Genomic DNA, 20,201 nt, shown 5'->3' with positions numbered 1-20,201 from the left:
GAAAAAAGAGGCGGCAACTGATTAAATGCTAAGCCAGTTGTCTCTTTATACCTTTTCAGTCATTTATCAATGTGTCATTTGCTGAAAAAAATTAAGCTCAAGATGTACATGCCTAAATTGAATAGAAGAGAATTAAGCACTCAACTAAATATATGGGAGAAAATTTATAGACTGTGTCATCCACCCATGAAGATTTTTGTTCAGGGAAATGTGGAAAGTGGGGTTGCAATTTACACGGTATGAATATTTATATCCCTCAGACATCACAGGGTGAGCTGGCACTGAAGGTTTATGGTGGCGAACAGCCTCTGCCCGTTAGAGCCTCTCATTCTTTATAGACAAGCTGTATAGGCTGTGCAGATGCTCAGTCTTCTCCACTGGAGCACACTGATTGCTAACTTTACCCTCAGACCTCATCTGAAAAAACCTCGAGAAGAATATCACTGGCAAAATAACAGAAATTCAAACAGGAATGTCTCATCACCCAGAACGCAATCAGATTTTGTAGAATACAAGGAAAGTGTGGCACAATGTGTGTTTTATTTAAAAAAAAAATTCTCCCAAAACAAACACGTCAAGTTTGGCCTGATTAATGTAGGTATTTCCTAAAATCAGTCACCCAGCTGTCAAAAAACAAAAAACACGGTCATTATGAGGACAGTCCCAAGCTTCCACAAGATTTATCATTGCCAGTCCCATGGAGCAGGCAATGCTTCTAAGGCATTTAGTCTCGACTGTCATAGCTATATTATCTTGAACTAACTCTGGGGTCCAAATAAGACCCTGAGATGCCTAACTAAGGCCCCGGGTCCTAACATGCTCTACTGCCTGCATTGTGACCATGTCATCATTAGCATCATCAGCATCTCCTTACTGCCCTCGTTGTGACCATGCCATCATTAGCATCATCAGCATCTCCTTACTGCCTGCGTTGTGACCATGTCATCATTAGCATCATCAGCATCTCCTTACTTCTAGTTCTAAGTTGCGAAACTCCAGCAGCTCGTTCTGGTCTCTGGCATCCTGCAGTTCCTGCTGTAGCCGGTGATTCTCTGCTTCCTGCTTCTCTATCTGATAAAGTAAACCTTGGAGTTAGGTGAGCACAGCAAGGAGCGCCTTGGCAAAGCAAGCATGGATAGCTTTCATCCGCTCAGTGAGTCAGGTTTGCTGGAGGTCATGACAACAATCCTGAAGGAGGTGTGGTTGAGGCAGGCTTGGCTTTCCTTGTAGCCATCTTCCTGCTAGTGTTGGGAGGCACCAGGCAAATGCCAATGAGAACCTTCCTCTAAGTATGAAGGCTGGAGCTCCTCTAGACAGTGAATTTGAAACACACACACATGTCCCAGTGTGCCAGGAATAGATTTAGGGGTGTTTGTGAGGGGGACTGACACCCATCTCTGAAAGTATCAGTTCTCACCGGAATAATTTTACTGTTAATTTACAACTTAGAAGTATATAAGGTTATGGCTACAACCTAACCAAGTCATGCCCGTCACCTCAAACAATGTTTTGTATGGTGGTAAGACCTGACATATATTTTTGTAGGAATTCTGAAACACATAATAATTGTTTTAAATAGCTCTTACATATAAAATTGAGAATTGCTGAAGAGAATGATGTGAGAGTCCGTAGTATGGAATTCGAAACCTTAGAAAACTGATAACCACCTGATCATTCAGTATTAAATGTTACCAGTGCTGCTTCTGCACAGGCCCATGTGAGCATGCAGACGCAGGTGCACACACGAGTGCGCGTGCGTGTGCACACACACACACACACACACACACACACGCACACACACACACACACACACACACTCATAGTCCTGATCTACCCTATGATTCTAAGAACATTCTCTGTCCTCATCTGCCTGAAAAATACTCCTCTATCTTCTTTACTATGGAGGAAATCATTTACTTCCCTGCATGTCAAGTTCTAAGTTCCATATGAGCATCCAGTAGCCCAAACACTCAGAAATGGCACCTCTTACTTCGTCATCCTGTAGGAGGTTTTTTGTTGTTGTTGTTTATTTGCTACTGTTTTGTTGGTTTTCTAACGTAGAATTTCCCTATGTGGATCAGGCTAGCTTCAAACTGCTGGCCTCCTGTGATCCTGCTGCCTTAGTGTTCTGAGAAACTGGGACTATAGGTGCACACTGCCACACTATGGTCCTGTATAACTTTCTCAAGGGCACCCAGTACAACCCGATGAAGTGTGAGGCATGGGATTACATCATCCTGTGTGGACCAGTGTGCCTCCCTTCAGGCAGGGCTCATGTCTAAGACCCCTGTTGACCTTAAGAGAGCTGATCATCTTTATGTACTGCTTTCTTTGTCATTAACGATGGAGGAAGCATTGTACACAGTGACAGTTTAAAAGCTTAAATATAGAAACCCAAAAAGAAGGGCTTTAGTGTAGAGTACATCTTATTTTCCAAGACGTATAGCTGAAAATGCAATATATAGGTTCTTTTGTGTGACTTCTGTTTTTTATTTAGAAGACATAGCTAAAAAAAAATCCCTCTTTGGATCAAAGGAACCAAGAGACTAAGGGAAATCAGAAAGTATGCTGGGACTCAATTGCTTGATAAAGGATTTTAACAAAGCATCACTGGGCATCTCTGAGATTAGTAGAACATCAGCTGCATAGCAACAATGAGCAGCTGTGTGATATTAATTAATATGATCAACAAGGGTGTTATCCAACAAGCGCCCTGTCCATCTCTGTGTCTTTCACCTGTGCTCGTGTCCCCTCCCCCACGTGTGGATGCGTGTGCGTGTTTGTATGTGCATGCACCGACATAGGTGTGTGTAACCCAAGGAGGGCAGAAGAGAGTGTTGTATCCTTGGAGCTGGAGTTCCTGCTGCTGTGAGCCACCTGCTGTAGGTACTGGAATTGAACTCTGGTCTTCTGGAAAAACAGCAAGTGCTCTTAACTGCTGAGCCAACTCTCCAACCCCTCATCATGGACATCTTTAATGACATTTCAGAGGGTTTTTTGTTTTTTATAGGTTTTAAAAAATATTTATTTATTATGTATATAGTATTCTGCCTGCATGTGTGCCTGCACTCTGGAAGAAGGCACCAGATCACATTATAGATGGTTGTGAGCCACCATGTGGTTGCTGGGAATTGAACTCAGGCCCTTTGGAAGAACAGCCAGTGCTCTTAACCTCTGAGCCATCTCTCCAGCCCTGTTTTTTCTTTTTTTTTTAATGAACCAGCTTAGATTACAAAGGAGATTGTCCTTCTTAGACTCTTATATTGGATCTGTAGTAGGAGATTGATGGATCTGGTGGCTATCGATACAATCAGAACAGTCATTCACAAATCTCACTTCACTGGTGGGACTGACATTTTTCTTCTCTCCCCTCTCCTTTCTATTTATCTTATTTATTTTGTAATAGGGAGTGAACACAGAGCTTTACGTGTGCGAGGCAAGTGCTCCACCACTGAATCCTCTTTCTCATTTTTCTTCTGAAAAGTCTCGCTAAGTTACCCAGGCTAATCTTGAAATCTTGAACTCTCTGTGTAGCCTTGGCAGACCCTCCAGTTCCGACCTTCCTCATGAGTAGCTGGTCACTTGTGCTGCCAGGCACCTACACACACTTTATTTTGTCTAGAAGTCTTGAGGTCTGAATTTGGGACACTCAACACCTCCATACTTCAGTTCGGGCTCATCTGGAGAGAGACAGGACACACTAGCCACTCCAGACCAGACAAGAAAAGGACCGCCTTATCCTTCTCACTCTGACTACAGCACAGTGGCCGATTTTTACTAGTTATCCACTAGGAAAGATTGGTGGGAATGAGGCTAAAGTTATTTCTACATGATTTTGAATTAACCAACAGAATAATTTTCTATATTCAAAAAGCTTTCAAGTCTATTCCTGTCAAGTATAAGATTCGTTTTTAGTCTTTCATTAGACGACAGAACATACCAAAGGAAAAGTTACCCTTAACCTTGAGATGTTCCCTGGCATTAAATTGCCTCAGATCAAAAGCCTGTGGTTAATTATATCTATTGGCTAGAAGCGTATCTTAGTATGCTGACCAGTTTCCTGGACATGATGGCTTTTGTTTTGGATGCTTCTTTAAAAAAATCAATCCTTTTCTTTAAGGAGTAAAAGAAAAGAAATAGCCAAGCTTAGCAAACATGTCTAAAAGTGAGAATATAATCTGTGTAAATTGGAGCACAGATATATTCTGTCACTTTCTTACACAAAACAGCATGTACAGTGAGGGGTTTTGGGGGGACGGGGCAAGTGAACAACCACACAGGAGATGCTCATGTGCATGCATGTGCACGCACACATGTATACACACAGCATATATACGGTACATATATATGGTAACAAATCGGTGGGGCACGGGAATCACGTCCTCACAGGTCTGCAGCCATGCACACGAATGCCACTTAAGTGATGGTGATGGCAGAAATGGGATGCAGTTGAGCACGCAGCAGAGGACAGAGCAGCAGTAGGAAAACCTCCCCTTCCCTGGCCCCTGTGCCACTCCTGAGAGCATCCCCTGCTGCTCCTGGATCATCTCTTTCTCCTCTGCCCCACTAGGGTGGTGCGCCCAACATACCTTTTCTAAAAGCTCCTGGTTTCTCTTAATGAAAAGTTGTTTATCTTCTACCCAGTGTGAATCCTGTTTGACAAAGAATATCGCGCAGTCAGCATTTCAGAGTGCCACAAGGGAGTCGTTATGTGTCCTCAAACCAGTTGGCCCGAGCCATGTTCTCTCCACCCAGTTTGCCTGCACCGAGTAACTGGCTCTGGTAAATGACATCCACCCTCGCCGGCTACCTTGCCAAAGACTCTGGGGTGAAAGTCGCCCAGGAAAAATTAGCCCTCTTTCCATTGTCACTTACTACCTCTATCTCTTCCTGTCTGAATAATCCAGGACCAGCCTTCTGGGGACTCAGAAGTGACCACACAGGCAAAAAAGTGAAACAGGTCAGAATGCACGCGGGCTCAATACATAATGAATGGAAAACATTAAAATGCAGAACCATATATGTAGCACAGAGGCAGAGAATGCAGCTTCGGGAGGGCAGCACACTGCCTTGGCAGTCTGTGACAGCTCTAAGGTCTAGTTGACTGAGCTCCTCTTCCTCTGGCCCTCTCTCTTGCCCAACTTCATTCGCCTTTACCGCTGTGGCCGGGTTTGCACTCTGGGAGAGTGACACCAGGGACAGGGCTAGTTTACATTCTGACACAGTTTGGGAAGGGTCACTGTGGTGAGCCAAGCCGTGTCCTGGGGGTGGCCCAATCATAAGGGTGAGCCAGAGGAGAGTCAGCGTTGGACCGGGTGCCACTGCAGAAAACCCAGCACCAAGCACCCACCTGCCCTTTCTGAGCCAGCGTTGCCTCCAGATCTTCGATTTTGGCCTTGTACCTTTGCACCTCTGCCTGGAGCTGTTCTTGTGCCTGGTGAGACCAAAAGTTGCAGAGGCCGGTGAGTAACATGGCCATTGGGTGTACTGTCGTCGACTAGTACTCAATAGGTTTGTGTAGGAGAAGGGTTTTCAGGAATTAGAGTATTCTCTGCTAAGTCACCTTCATGATCTAGGAAGATCTAGAGTATTGAATAAACTTCTCTTGGTCCTGTTTGTTAGCACGCTAATGCGCGCTTTAGTTGACCATGAAACGACTCCCCCATCACACTCCAGACTCAACACTCAGAGTTCACCTCTGACCTGAGGTGAAATCCCTGTTGCCTAAATCCTTGCTGGGGACTCACCACTGCTCTGGCCACTCAAATTACCTTGTTTTCTGGGGGGGGGGGAGGGGGGGAATAAGTCTTATTTTCCTCTTCAAGTTCTAGACATTCTTTCAGAGTCAACTTTGTGCTCTGATACCTACATCTAAATGGAAAAGGTTTTATTTACTGTCCATTCCTAGGGCAGTATAAAGGGTTAGCAAATACCACCGAGAAAAACCTCAAATGTTATATAGTATTGAGACAAACAAATGAGTTTAGAACGTCACTTTCTGATGATGGATGGCCTGTCCCAAATCAAACTTTATTTTAAAAATGTGTGTGTGTGTGTGTGTGTGTGTGTGTGTGTGTGTGTGTGTGTGTGCGCGCGCTACCACTTAAAAACAGAGACTTGTAATACCTATATACCTTCTAAACTACTAAGAATAGTTGCTGTGGCACCTCCTGGCACATTGTGATCCCTTCAAAAAGAAAAGTGGGGCAACACCGCTGCAGAGCCATGCTTCTTTTTGTCCCTTGCCAAAGTCAGTATGTTTTTTTTGTTTTGTTTTGTTTTGCTTTTGCTTTTGTTTTTGCTTTTTGGTGTTCTGACTCTGTAGTTTGAAGACTGGGTTTGTGTCCTAACGTTAGGAGTCCAGGTGAATCCTTTAACTTCATTACGTGCATTTAACTTCTAAACTATCTTTTCTTCTGTAAATAGAAGAAGAATCATAGTCATCTGGCTGCTTAGCACTCTCAGTTCAAAATGTGGCGCACAGCAAGGACTGACTGACTGAATAAATAAATAAATGTATTTCCTTCTTTCCTTCCTTTGCCCTTCCTTCTTTTTGAGAAAGGCCTATAAGCGACAATTGTGATATACTAGAAAGAACTTGGATCCAGTGATATTTGAGCAGTAATCAAAGTTTTACCACATACGAGCTGTGTGACATTGGGAAAGTTCATTAATCTCTCTGTATCTTACATTCTTCTCTTATAAGACACTTGTCTTAGGGAGCTGTCACGAAGATTCATTGAAATATTGTCTGTGAAATTCTTACTGAGTTGCATATGTTATGTTTTGCACTTGTTAATTCAGATAAGAACGTGGCTAATCATTACTTTTGAAAAATAAACTAATTATCATTTTTAATCAAGAAACTTAAAATAAATGAATCATCAAAATCCAATATGGGTTTACTTAAAAATGTAAGTTTTCAAATAGTGAAAATAAGAACTACATATTCAACTATCTTTAAAGGAAAAAAGCATTGATCTGTGCTGGTTCTTACATGCTTAGATCTGAAGTTTGTTAGAATTAAATAGAAAACAATTCAAACATCACAGAGGACAAAGGGCACAGAGAAAGCAGTGCTACTGACATTTTAATGGCCACAGTGCTTTCTAAAAATATATATTTTTTCAAAATAAAATTCCCATTACATCCCAACCATAGGTCCTCCCTCCCCTCCTCTCTGTCCTACCCTCCCTCTTCCTCCTATGACCCACGACCCCTACTCCTCAGATAAAGAGAGCCCCCCCCCAACCCACAACACATCGAGTGACATCAGGACTGAGAGCATCTTTTTTCCCCTGTGGCCTGGCAAGGGGGAAGTGATAGAAAGCAGGCAACAAGTCCATGTCAGAGACAGCCCCTGCTCCCCTTGCTAGGGGACCCCTGTGATCGCCAAGCTGCCCATCAGCTACATAGGGGCTCGGTGCTTTTGAGATGCAACCTCTGCAAATTAACTCCAGAAGTTCTTTCAGGTCCACGCTCACCTTGGCTTCTCGCTCAGCATCTATTATGCCTCCAGTCTGTTCCTGCAAGAGGGCGTACGCTCTTTGGAGGGCTTGGTATTCTTTTGTTAATTGTCGAAATCGTAGCTCAGATTCTTCAGCAGCTAGACTCTTGGGGTTTGAAATACAAAAAAGTCCAAAGGTTATGCCATACCTGGATCTTGTGTTCTGTGTGAAAAGTGATATTTGCCCATTTTTGTGAAGAAGTATGATTTATCTTACTTTGTTTTTAATTCTGAAATATGGGAAAGAATGTAAATACACTGTATGTCCAAGATGTTGGAAAAGTACATAAGGCATTGTTTTCATGAAAGAAACAGTTATTTATTTTTACATTAATGATTACTTTCCATTTAGCCTTGAATAATGCCCAGTTTTAGATCTAAGTAAGAAGACAAATCCAAAGATTAGATCTAACTTAAGGCAAGGTACTTAAAACTTTACTCTCATTTCTTTCCATGTATTCAGATACACAAATAAACCATTAGCTTATGATAATAAATCATCTCTAATAAATCATAAAGTCTCTAGAGTGGTTATGCAGCATAGCTGATGCTTACTTTCAGAGTGGGCGAAGTGGAGTGTGATCTCAAGGTTGGTCACTGCTCACTTCGTGGTTTTCCTTCCCCTTAGAGGGAAGACTTGGTAATGATGTCATGCAGCACTAGAGGAAAGAAAGAACTTACTTCATCCAAGTCGTCATCTGGGGTAGCGGGTGTCCGGTCTGTCCTAAAGGAGGTCACCGAGGATGTTTCTGAATCCATGGAGTCCTCATCATAGCCAATGAATGGATCCAAGACAGGCCTCTAAGTGGAGAGAAAGTTTACACTTACAATACGACCAAAATTCATGAGAGATGCTGTTTTCAGACTCCATTCACTAGGGCAGATACAGATGACCATGGTGGCCATGGGTCTGTTAATAGTTCCTTGGTGTAACACAAACACTAGGCAGGAAAACAAGACCGATCCATCCTTTCCCTGTCTTGCTTCACTTCTGACATATTCACAGGGAAATGTATGATGTTTGGCTGTCTTCCTAAAACCTCCATCACAATGTGTTCCCTTTACACTCCATGTCACGATGAGTTAATGCATCTTACTCTTTTTAGTGTTTAAAATCTGCCAAAGGGGCTTTGAAAATGGAGGCATCCATGTGAAGGAGGTCATGGGGTCTCGACTCTGGTCTTCCAATCCCACATCCAAACCACCTGACACATGTGGTAAAAAGCGAACACAGTGATCGAAACAATGAGGCTTGTGTGTATTGTAAATGGCTATAAAAATAATGGTGGGCCGAGAATGCTCTTATCAATAAGTGATAATAATGCAAACACAATCATTTACTGGAAAATATCAGAAGCTAATATGATTCAATATAAGATATCTACAATGTATATCTCTTTCTTGTTCTTAGGCTGTAACCCACCCACTTATCAGCAAACCTTTTTAACAGTAAACCCCATGGTTTTCCCATTAGAGGATGCTGTAGCCTTTCAGGTTGGGAAACAACGCAGACACTTCCAGACCGAGAAATGTCAAGAGATATTTTTTTTCTTCAAACAAGTAGTGCTCATGTTTTACTGCAGTTCAAGAAAGCCTGATTTATCGCGTCTCTGCAGGAAGGCTTCTTGGCACGCCTTCCTTTCCTGGCTCTTTGTGGCAAAGGGCTGATAACAGTTTCCTCATTACCTTGATTGGCTTCGAGCTTCTTCTGTGCTTTCTCCTACGGATGAGCTTTTCTCGATCCTAGGAAACAGATACGGACTTTTCAGATGGAATGTTGCCTCACATCCCCCACTAGTTTTGTTGTCTCGTTCTTATGCCCATAGAGGCCAGAAGAGGGCGCTGGATTCAGGAAACTGAGCTCAAGGGCTGAGCGACCTCTGCAGCCCCTTGTTCTGCTTTTCAAAGAGACGGTTGTTCTTCCCTTAAGGGTTATATATTTTTATCTGGAGTACGCTTTTATTTTACAAAATTTGGTAACTTTTCAATATGATCTGTCAATATTTTCAGAGTATGTATATTATATTTTTCCTGCCATTTAATCAAGAAGTACACTGTGGGCCTTCATTTCACACTAGAAAACAAATAACACCAAACACAGCATCCCACAAAGAGTAGTTGTTATGCTTTCCAATGCCCAAAATTAATTTGCATTCGTGGTGAAAAAATTGTATTTCTAATTAAAATGCAGATTTGTTTTTTATGTCTTGTTATTTCTTAGCATAGACAGGTGTCTCTTGACTATTTTTGGAAACTTGTTTCAAGGCTGCAGCTTGTAAGAATGAGACAGGAAGCGGAGTTTACTTTGTTGGAGTCACCCAGTTTTATTTTGGGAGCCATGGCTGTGGTTTTCTGAGAAACTGGGTGAAGACCTACCAATAGCGATCAACTTCGTGACTCACATGCTGTGAGCAGAAATACTGGGACAACTTGGGATGTAATTATTAAGGATCTATGATTTTACTGCAAATTTCAACTGTATGTAACTCCCCAATCAATGGCAAGCTTACAGCTTAATTTGAGAGTGTTCAAAGCCAGGTATTTCCCTAGACCATGGAATACATGAGATTTAGGAATTATCAAGGTAAGAACAAGTGACCCAGGCTTCCCACCACATCTGAATATGTCTCAAAGCATTGGCATTTAGACTTTATTTTTTGCCTTTATGTATACAATATTTTGATCATGCATCTTCAGTATGGCTGAACCTTTGGAAATTTACACACTGTATTCTTAGATTAGTCTTCTAATCTAGGAGGTGCACATTTAACATATGTGAACCATGGACAAACTGTAAAAGGTGAGTAGTAACTAATTACAATCAGAAGTAGAATCTCTTGCTCCTAATGGCAGTGAATCATCTTGTTCACCTACCCTAGAGAGTATTGCTGAAGAGCCATCAGAGTTCAAGGCTACAGGCTTTGGCTTATTCTTTAAAGAAGAGGAAACAAAGATGCCACGCTCAGAATAGAGACAGAGAGGAGGAGAAGAAAGCCTGGAGGCTCAAGAGGTCTTATTCCACCACACTGCTAACAGGAACCTTTACCAGATGCAAGTGGAGTAGCAGTAATCACCTAGCATCCATCAACCAGGAAGTGCGGACTGGAATTCCTGCTTTATCACATAACTATGATGCTGCTCTTGACTCACAAAGCCTTTAACAGATTGCATCTACGGCATATACACAGTTTAGCTGTTAGAAACAAGAAGTATAGGGTTGTGTTTTTACAGGCAAAATAAAACAAAATAAAAAGAATTGCTGAGCTTCAGAACCCTGACAGTGTAAGACAGGATACACCTACCTACCCTGTATACCTCCATAACAGTGCATCTGAGGAGTCCTTTTATACAGCTTATACTCATGCTCCCAAACCGGTTGGCAAAGGGTTATAATTGGAAGACATAAATCAGTTTCATAGTATAAGACATTTTGGGATAGAGATTTTTGTACATAATTACATACTGAGCATATGAATATGGGCATTTGGAGTTAATCCAACATTATTAAGTGTTCCCTTATGTGTTGGCTGTTGGCTCCCCGCCCTTGAGAATAGTGTGGGGTTCACAGATGGGTTCACCTACCCTTGTGAGCTCGTCAATGATGTTCTGCTGCTCAATGACCTGCAGTTTGAGAAACTCGGTCTCTTGTTCTTCATTAGCTTGGTCAAGGTCATTCAGAGACTTCAGTTTCTTTAACGGTGGGTGAGAGGTTATTTTCTCTCTCTAAATTGGTGAGGAAGAAATTACAAGTGGAAACCGGTTAAAAACTCCCAAACTGTAGTCATTAATCCATTTGTAGAAATTGGGCTCTAGTGAATTTGAATATTGTCCCACTATGTGACACACTTTTATATAAACTAACTAAAACCCTCAAGTCCATTGAGGTCCTTGGCAGTGTTCTGGAGATTTTCATAGCTATCATATTTTGGGAGCCTTTTCAGGAATGCACTATCATATCAGTCATCCAATCATGATACAAACTAGGATATTGATTTCCAATCTATTAAACAAACCAGAAGGGAGGCATGACATCGCTCCACACCTCTGCGGTAATGAGTCACCCGGAGGCTTTGCTTCTCCGGTTCCAAGTACATGAAGAGTGAGTGCATTCCTGGAAGAGCCCTCTCCGTTCTGCAAGATTAGAAACCCTGTACAATTCAGAGGCAAGACCTTGGCATGCTTTCTGCTTTAAAGTTTCCTTGCTTACTCAAGGGGAAATCCAAGCACAATATAAGAGATAACCTCAGGAAAACCCACTAGGTCAGGAGTAACACTAAAAAGGAAGCAGGATATTTTGTGGGAGTCTGTGATACACACCATTTCCGAATTTTCCTTGGTTACGGCTTTTAGTTTCTCTTCCATGCGTTGCAAAGACACCATCAATTCATCATTTCTCTTGGCGAGGCACTTATTCCTTTCCAGGAGAGGTTTGCATTGTTTTTCTGTTTCCCGCACACGTTTTAACTGGGTATAAACAAATTAAAACTTGTTTCTGGTATCTTGAGGGAAATAGGGGAGGAGGGGTCAAGAGCACCTCAGAAGTCACCTTGTGTATCTCAGGATTGACTACTATGTTTCTATCCTCCATTTAGTGGAACAGTCTGTTCTACTTTTCTCTCATGGCTATTTTCTTTTTCCCTCCCTCCCTCCCTCCCTCCCTCCCTCCCTCGCTCCTCCCTCCCTTCCTCCCTCCCTGTCTCTTTCCCTCACCTTTTTCCTTCTTAGTAGGATTGTGCTACGTAGTTCTAGTAGCCTCAGAACTCCTATGTAGATGTAACTAGCACGAAACACCAGGAAACCTCTTACACAGCCTTTCCAGTGCTGTCATTAAAGGCCATGAGCCATGGTGGTTGCCTCTAATGGCTTATTCATCATAGTCCTCACATCCTGTCTTGTCTGTTACCTTGACAGAGGTGCCACAGACGCTGCTGCTGAAAGTGGCCAGAAGAAGTAGAAGCTCACTTTCTCCTTTTTACTTTCCCCACCTCACTCACCTATGCATGTCCAAACCCACTCCCGGACCAGAAATGACCTCTCATTGGCTCAAGAACATACGGAAGTTGCATCGGAACCACATGGCCACTAGAACCTGGTTCCAAGCCTCATTCTCTCCAACCTCATTACCTCCATGAAAGGCCTTGCTGAAATCTACAGCAGCTTATGCTTTTCTGTTGTTGTTATCATGGGGACTGTTGTATATTTCATAGGATGCTCAGCAGCATCCTGTCCTCTGCACATTAATGACACTAACACCCTGCCAGACGTGATGCCCAAATTGCCTTTAGTTTAGAAGCACGAGGCTAAATGAATGACTGTTGCTTTGTAATCATCAGTAGTCCTTCCTCTCCTTTTCAAAACTCTTCTGTTTGGTTGAGGTATTATAGTTTAATTTATCTAGGCAGATTGCATTCCCATATTGAATTTCTAATGATTATCTTATTCTTTTCCTGGCATAAGAAAAAATTATATCAGAAGATTTTAAAAATAGTTGCCACTCTTACGGAAATCTATGATGTGGGGAGGTACTGAGGAAGGAGAAAGTTACTTATGCAAATAAAACAAAATAAAACTTCATTCGTGGTTCTTGGCACTTCCCCAGTTCCACCCTCGTCTTGATTGGAAAACTCAAATTTTATGATGAAGACAAACACATTGGTTTTATTTTTCATGAGGAATCTGTCACAACACTTAGTTTTTGAGCTTTGGTATCTAAATCATTTATATTTAATTTGCAGTACATATAAAGACAAATTATTCTCTGGGTTTATCATTCCAAACTTTACCTCTTCTGGAAGTTAATGCCCTATGTTTTAAATATTCAGTGCATACTATTCGTAATCTACTTAGTGCATACTATTGATAGAAAATTCAAATCAGCATGACAAGAAAGAACTGCCCAATTTTAGCACAGCATGCACTCATGACAGCTCTGAGGCATCCAACAAAGTGCTTCTTTAGAAAGGCAGGCCTTAGTATATAACAGAGACTGAAATTATACATATATGATCATCTTGAATATATATTAATATACAGAGATTCATATGAACACTAAAAAGCCCTGCTATAGTTTAACTAATAACACATAAACCCGAGGTCAAGGAAAAGAAAGTACTTTATAATCGTGAAAGAGTTGACAGGCCAAAACAATTAGCAAATATTAATTTATACCTATCAAGTAACATAACTTCAAAAATGTATAAAGAATAATGGACAGAGCTAAGAAAAGGCATAGACAAATTTACTGAGAGAATAAGTAGACAAAAATATTAGAAGTATGTAGAAAATTTAAAATACAATAGCAAATTTGAATGAAGCTATAATAAAAGATCGTGGAGCACGTCTTTCTTTCCCGAGGATATAAGCTATTTCTGAAAGCCACTGTAATGGCTAGTTTTTGTCAACTTGACACAAGCTAGGGTCACCTGACAAGAGAGAACCTCAGTTGGGAAAATGTCGTGGATATTGGTCTGTAGATAAACCTATGAGGCATTTTCTTAATTAATGCTTCATGTGAAAAGGCCCAGCTCACTGTAGATAGTACTATCTCTTAGTAAGTGGTCCTGGGTGTATAAAAAAGCAAACTGAGCAAGCTGGGCTCAGCAAGCTGGTTAACACCGCTCTTCCACGGTCCCTGCTTCAGTGCTTGCCCAATTTCCCTTCATGATGGGTGTGATCAGAGCATGTAAGCCAAATAAATCCTTTCTTCCTCAAGCTGCTTTTGGTCGTGTTGTTTTCTCATAGCAGTAGGAGGCAAAGGAAGGCACTGGCCCTATGTTACGGCCGTGAAGAAAACCTTAATCCAAAGGGAGCAAAATGTCGCAAAGTGTGGCGAATGTTAAGGAGCGACTAATAACAGAAGAGAAAAAAGTTCTTTTAATTTACATGTTTAGAAATTGAGCCACACACTTTTTAGGAGAAATTTCATGGTATTACTTTTAAAAATGGAATAAAGTAGCAATACATTATAACACTCACAACTTGTAAGAAGTGACTAAAAGTCAGACATAGAGAGAAGCAATGGCCTAAAACTAAGGAAAAGGCCAAAATCACTTTTACATAAACAACTCCATTAAAATATAACTCACAATCAGTATGTCAAAATGTCTAATTTCAAAAAGTCCTAATGTTAATAAGAAAATTTTGAAGCAGACTAGAAAAAGAACAAAATGCTGAGGGAAAATTCTAAAGGAGGCCCATCTGGCCAGTGGATACTTGACAGCTCCCCTAACTGCCTTAGGGAAGATAAAAATTAAAACAAAAGCCAGAATGCGAATACACCTCATGGCTGCTGAAATGACTGAGGTGAACAATTGTCTCTCTGTGTTGGCAAATGCATGCAGGTGTTGAGGCCTTCACGCCTTGGCACTGAGAACCTAGACTGTAACTTTTGGAACCAGCTGACCACATTGCAGGATCCAAAGCTCTATGCCCAGAGGCAACACGCACTTTCCTTCATCACAGATACATAGCAGCTGTAGGCCTTTAACAGCCTAAATGTGCCTAGAAGCTCCATAAAAACCCCTTAAGAATGGCTGAATACACAATGGACTACTACTCAGCTATTAAAAACAAGGAAATCTTGAAATTTGCAGGCAAGTGGATGGAAGTAGAAACAACCATCTCGAGTGAAGTAATCGAGACCCAGAAAGGCACGTGCGGTACGTACTCACTTAGAAGTGGATATTAGCCCAACAGAGATGTCCTCTGAGAGACTCCACCCAGCGGGGGATCAGGACAGATGCTGGGACTCACTGCTGGACTCCCTGCCGGACTCCCCAGTGAGAGTGGTATGGAAGAATGGGGGGATGGAAGGACCCAGAGAGATCAGGAGCTCCACAGAGAGACCATCAAGGCTGGTGGATCTGGACCCGGGGGTGGGGGTGGGGGTGGGGTGGGGGGGGAAGACTGCACAAACTGATGCACCAACCAAGGACAATGCATGCAGTAAACCTAGACCCCTATTCAGATGTAGTCGATGAACAGCTCATTCTCCACAGTTCTAGGGAGAGTGAAGCCTCCTTCTGACATGTCTCTGATTTGATCACTTCCCCTTGGTGGGGAGGCCAGGTGCTACACAGAGGAAGGTGAAGCAGGCTATTTGGATGAGACCTAATGTGCTATGGCCATATGATGGGGGAGGAGGTCCCCTTCTGTCAGAGGCTTAGGGTGGAAGAGGGAAGGAGGGTGGGCACAGGAAGACACAAGTGAGGGGATAACATTCAGGATGTAATCGGAATAAGTTATAACAAATTAAAAGAAAAATGGCTGCATATATTGACATATATAAACTGGATGCTGCTGAACAACAAAAACAAAAACTTTCACATGTAGCTCGATGGGAGGCTCTCATAGGCAAAGCCGACTGAGCCAAGGCAGCCAGACACACAGGCATAATATGAAACTATGTTTTAAAACTTAATTAGGATGGATGTCTGATTACAGAAATCAGAGTGGTGCCATCTTTATTTGGGTGTTGGATGGGAGGGAGTGGTCTTAGTCGTTTTCCATTTACTCAGTTGGAAGGCACCTATGTGGGGCAGCCACCTCATGAGTCTATCACGCTGTGCTTTCAGTACTTGCTCATTTTTTCTCTTATGATAAACTGCAGCGCAGCGCATCCTTTTACAGCAGAGCATCTAGCAAAACACAATGGAAGCCGTCTGCGCACAACTTACCAGCTCATTTCGCTCATCTCCGAGCAAGGTGTTCCTGTCTTCTAACTTCCGTATAGTGGCGTTCAACTCAGCTATCCTCTTCTGATTTCGTCGCAAGTCCTACACACGAGAACTAAAATGAATATCTTTTCAAAGACAACTTTTCAAAGTCTGGAATACCACTCATGAAAGTAATGGGCTCCTTTCTTCCGACTTGGCCCATGAAGATGAATGTTCTTTGACTAAGAGAAGACTAGTTATGCTTTCTAACTCCCAATATTTACTGCTGGGTTGAAGCCTGTCTAAAACCACAAATGAGTTCTACCTGGAAGACAGACCCTGGAGCCCAGGCTTGTGTCTTGGAGAAAGTGACAGAAGGTTGAAGCAACTTATCAGAGCTGTTTGCCTTTTGACCAAGGCAAGGTGTGAAGTTCGGGGAATACCCCCACATCAAAAATGTCCATTACTTCCTGTGACGCAGACAACTGTCAGCTATTTCACTTAGGTACAGATGGGACAGACTAAGAACTAGACGAGGGGCTTTGTGAATTCCTGTATACTCTTGGAGAAAAAGGTCATGAAATATGTAAATGGGGAAACGTATATGACCTTCATTTGCAAAAGGCAGAGTACACAAATAGTCTAGAATAAAACAAGTTACACCTTTAGTTATGAATCACCTTACACACAGCAGTTACCACTCAATTGTGTGCTGTAGGACTACTCTGATTACATGCTTGTGAGTCTGTTATTGTTTTTTCATTTTGATAGCGGTTCACTGTTGATGGAGCCATTTCACGTGTCTGGCAACCATACAGTCATCATGTCCTAGAGGATTCACCAGAACAGGCCAAACTGGGCGTGGCTCTATGTCAGCCCAGGTCTCGTGGTGGATAGCAGTGCTCAGAGCTAGGAGGGCTAACTAAGCACCAAATGCAACGCCCCTCAGTCTCCACCCTCTTCTAACGCTCAGAGCAGCCTTGCAGAAACACCATAGCCTTCGTCTCACATCTAAGGATACTGAACTGGGAAGTGGTTTGCATGAGACAATTCAGCTAATAAATTTGAACCAAGGGCTCTAAATCCAAAGTTCATTTTTTTTGGGGGGGTTAATCATGCTATATCACATACAAAGGAACCAAAATTTCCATGTTCTATATACTAGATCAGTATATTCTTCCCAACACCTAGAAGAATGTGTGTGTACATGTCCACTGAAAAACCAATCGCTAATTATTCATTACTTGTTCTTTTTTTCTTTCTTTCTTTCTATCTATCTTTTTTTGTAGGTAAATCAAATAAGAGCCCACTACACAAGAGCTTATGTCTCTCTTTGTACATCTGAAAATAATGTCTCATATGAAATTATGGCAATCTAGTGGATAAGTGGCAAGTCCACTCAGACTGGACGCTTTCATGATTCAATCTTATTTTACAGGCATAAAACTCAACCTCTGAAGATGATAACTGTCTTTGTCAATTTCTAATCCAATTTACACAAATTGGGAAATTACCAATCTTGGCAAAAGACAACTTTCTATTTCACTTAGGATTTTTATAATAGATTCAAGTTTGGATAGGTATCATCAAGCTAGGGAAATTCTGTGAAAGATTCAAAGACACCTGCAGTTCTCACGTGGTTTTCTAATGAAACACGGCCCACTTTGTTGTCTGAGAGTCTAGAAAAAGCCCGTTCCCAAGATACTCGCTGGTTTTATAGTAGGGGGTAGAATTGATTTCTTTGTTCTTCTACATAGGAAAATAGCTTAAGTGAAAAGCAGAACTTGAGAACTAAATAAAAGATGACTCTGGGTGGTTAACCTCAGCTCAAAGGGACTTACCGGGCTGCTGCAGTGCTCAGAGCCATCGCCCGCTCTTCCGGGGATCTCTCTCTTCGGACTGCTCATGTTACACTCTGCCTCCTTGACGAGGAAGAGCTGCTCATCCAAAGCCTCCTTCTGCAGCTGGAGCTTCTGCACGTAGCCTGTCTGCGTTTCCAGCTCCTTCTCCAGGGAAAAGATGATCCTGTCCTTGGCTTTGATTTCATCCATCTGAATTAAATGAGAGCCAGGATGTTTAACTTAACTATGCTATAAAGTACCGTTGTCACTATGGGAAGTCCATCTCTTTCTTGTGATGATGTAGAAAGATCCTCAAGAATCTAACTAGTGCACTGAACTCAGAGATAAATGGATCAACATTAAATAATAAATATTCTGTCTCTGTCTCTGTCTGTCTGTCTGTCTGTCTGTCTGTCTGTCTGTCTCTCTCTCTCTCTCTTTGTGTGTGTGTGTGTGTGTGTGTGTGTGTGTGTGTGTGTGTGTGTCTCCCTTTGCCTCTCCCTCCTTACTTTTCTCTCTGGTCTATCCTGCATAGGTGTTGACCTTACATACAGTGTTTGAAATGGTCTGGGTTGGTTAGAAAAGGCTACATTTAAAATGGATCCTTAGCTTCAATATTCTATGCGGTGTTTCTCAGGACAAATAAATTATTACTGCCTCTTTCAGGGAACAAGCATGTCCAACTGAAGGAACTGTAGGCTTCCCAGTAGCGGTCTACAGCATTTCTAGGAAGTGTCAATTCTGGTGGTGTCTAAAGGGGGGTCCTCCCTGTCATTCCTGTTGTGTGGGTTTTCCTTTACTGCCCACACTTCAAAGCAGCCAGCTTTAGCAATCATCCCACCATTATTGTCAGAAAAGCACCATTGGGGCTAGACTACAAATCAGAAATGCTTGGTGATTTTAGTAAAAACATTTCCTTGTGTATCTGTGGGCTACAGTTATTGGTTAGAAGACTCATTTGTGCTAAGCTTGGGTGTAGCCTCAAATATATTAATTTATGACTTAAGGTATAGATATGTGCTATCAGGAAATCAGAGTTCCACTAGATTGTAACTAATTTGTTGTCCGTAGACGAGGGACTCTCAATACATGAAATAAACCCCTGTAACAATTTTTGAAGAGATTATAGACACTGGGTGAAACCTTTTGTCCCATTTCATTATAGTCTATGCGAATTCTTTAAATGGAAATAAGAAAAGACATTTAGCAAAAACGTCATTCTTCGTTCTCCTTTCTCATATTTAATGACTCAGTGTGTTTCTTTGCTGTGGTTTTTAGGTGAGGAGCACAGCAAAGAACCATCTGCTTGCATAGTCACTCGTTTCCTATATACCAATGCCTGGCTGCTACCTCTAAGTTACAAGACTAAATTTTAGGTCAGTATTGGGAGATCACTGGCTTAAAGTCTGCACTGTCCTGTTGATTTGGGAGAGAACATCAGCTGCATTTTCTTACTCCTTGAGGAGGGCTGAGTCCAGCGTTAAGCTGAGTCCAGTTGCATTTGTCAGAGCTGATGAATACAGTTATTGGCAGTTCAGTACAGCTTAGAGCCTGTGTGCCCCTGGCTGCTTGTGATGCCTTCTCTAACAGGCCAGACAGTGGAACAGCTCCTTAACACCCCACGGAGCCAGCCTTACCATCTCTAGTATTGGAAATGAAGGCTGATCCTTTACAATCTTTGAAGCACAACAGTGATTCAACTTATGCCACTGTCTAATAATATCCTCTTCAGGAGGCTCCATGACTACCATGTACCACATGATGACTGAGAACCTGAAAGGTTAAGCATTTCGTCATTGTCCCCTGCCTTGTGTGTGATGAAATCTTCATACTTTAACGCCGTCTCCTGAGCCCAGAGCCCATCTGTCAGGCACTGGGGGATACTGGCTCCAAGATTATCCGCATCCCCCCCCCCAGAATCTCCCAAAGTGGTTCCTTGTGGAATATCTAGCAATGGAGGGGCTCTATCATACAGTGGTTGTGAACACATAATCTGAGAATTATTGCAAAGTTATCAGAATATTGCAAAAGTAACCAGTGTTCCCATTCTCAGAGGAGATGGAATATGTTACAGGATTCGTTGGTAACATTTTCTGGAAAAAAAAAAAAAACAACAGATCTTATTTCTTTCTTTCCCTCCAGGTCCAAAAGTGCATAGGAGAGTGAAGGAAGGGCTAGGAAAGGAAAATTGAGGAAGCA

At 42.1% G+C, this 20,201-nt stretch overlaps 1 protein-coding gene across 5 annotated transcripts in view; it reads right to left on the bottom strand.

Moving 5' to 3' along the window:
- JAKMIP2 (janus kinase and microtubule interacting protein 2) overlaps positions 1-20,201 on the bottom strand; it is a 158,476-nt gene that overhangs the window by 31,261 nt on the left and 107,014 nt on the right. For 4 of the 5 annotated variants that reach the window (XM_084779101.1, XM_084779100.1, XM_084779103.1 and 1 more), the window contains 10 exons: positions 18,003-18,212; positions 16,183-16,281; positions 11,825-11,971; positions 11,090-11,230; positions 9,194-9,250; positions 8,189-8,308; positions 7,485-7,613; positions 5,351-5,434; positions 4,590-4,652; positions 973-1,071 (listed from right to left, as the gene is read on the bottom strand). In XM_084779101.1, coding sequence (XP_084635227.1) covers positions 973-1,071; positions 4,590-4,652; positions 5,351-5,434; positions 7,485-7,613; positions 8,189-8,308; positions 9,194-9,250; positions 11,090-11,230; positions 11,825-11,971; positions 16,183-16,281; positions 18,003-18,212 — 1,149 coding nt within the window. The remainder of the gene's footprint in view (positions 1-972; positions 1,072-4,589; positions 4,653-5,350; positions 5,435-7,484; positions 7,614-8,188; positions 8,309-9,193; positions 9,251-11,089; positions 11,231-11,824; positions 11,972-16,182; positions 16,282-18,002; positions 18,213-20,201) is intronic. The other variant, XM_084779104.1, reaches the window with a different exon arrangement.

This window comes from Acomys minous (genome assembly GCF_964271855.1).
Source record: "Acomys minous genome assembly, chromosome: 4".
NCBI lineage: Eukaryota > Metazoa > Chordata > Mammalia > Rodentia > Muridae > Acomys > Acomys minous.
This window is presented reverse-complemented; position numbering and strand designations above follow the sequence as displayed.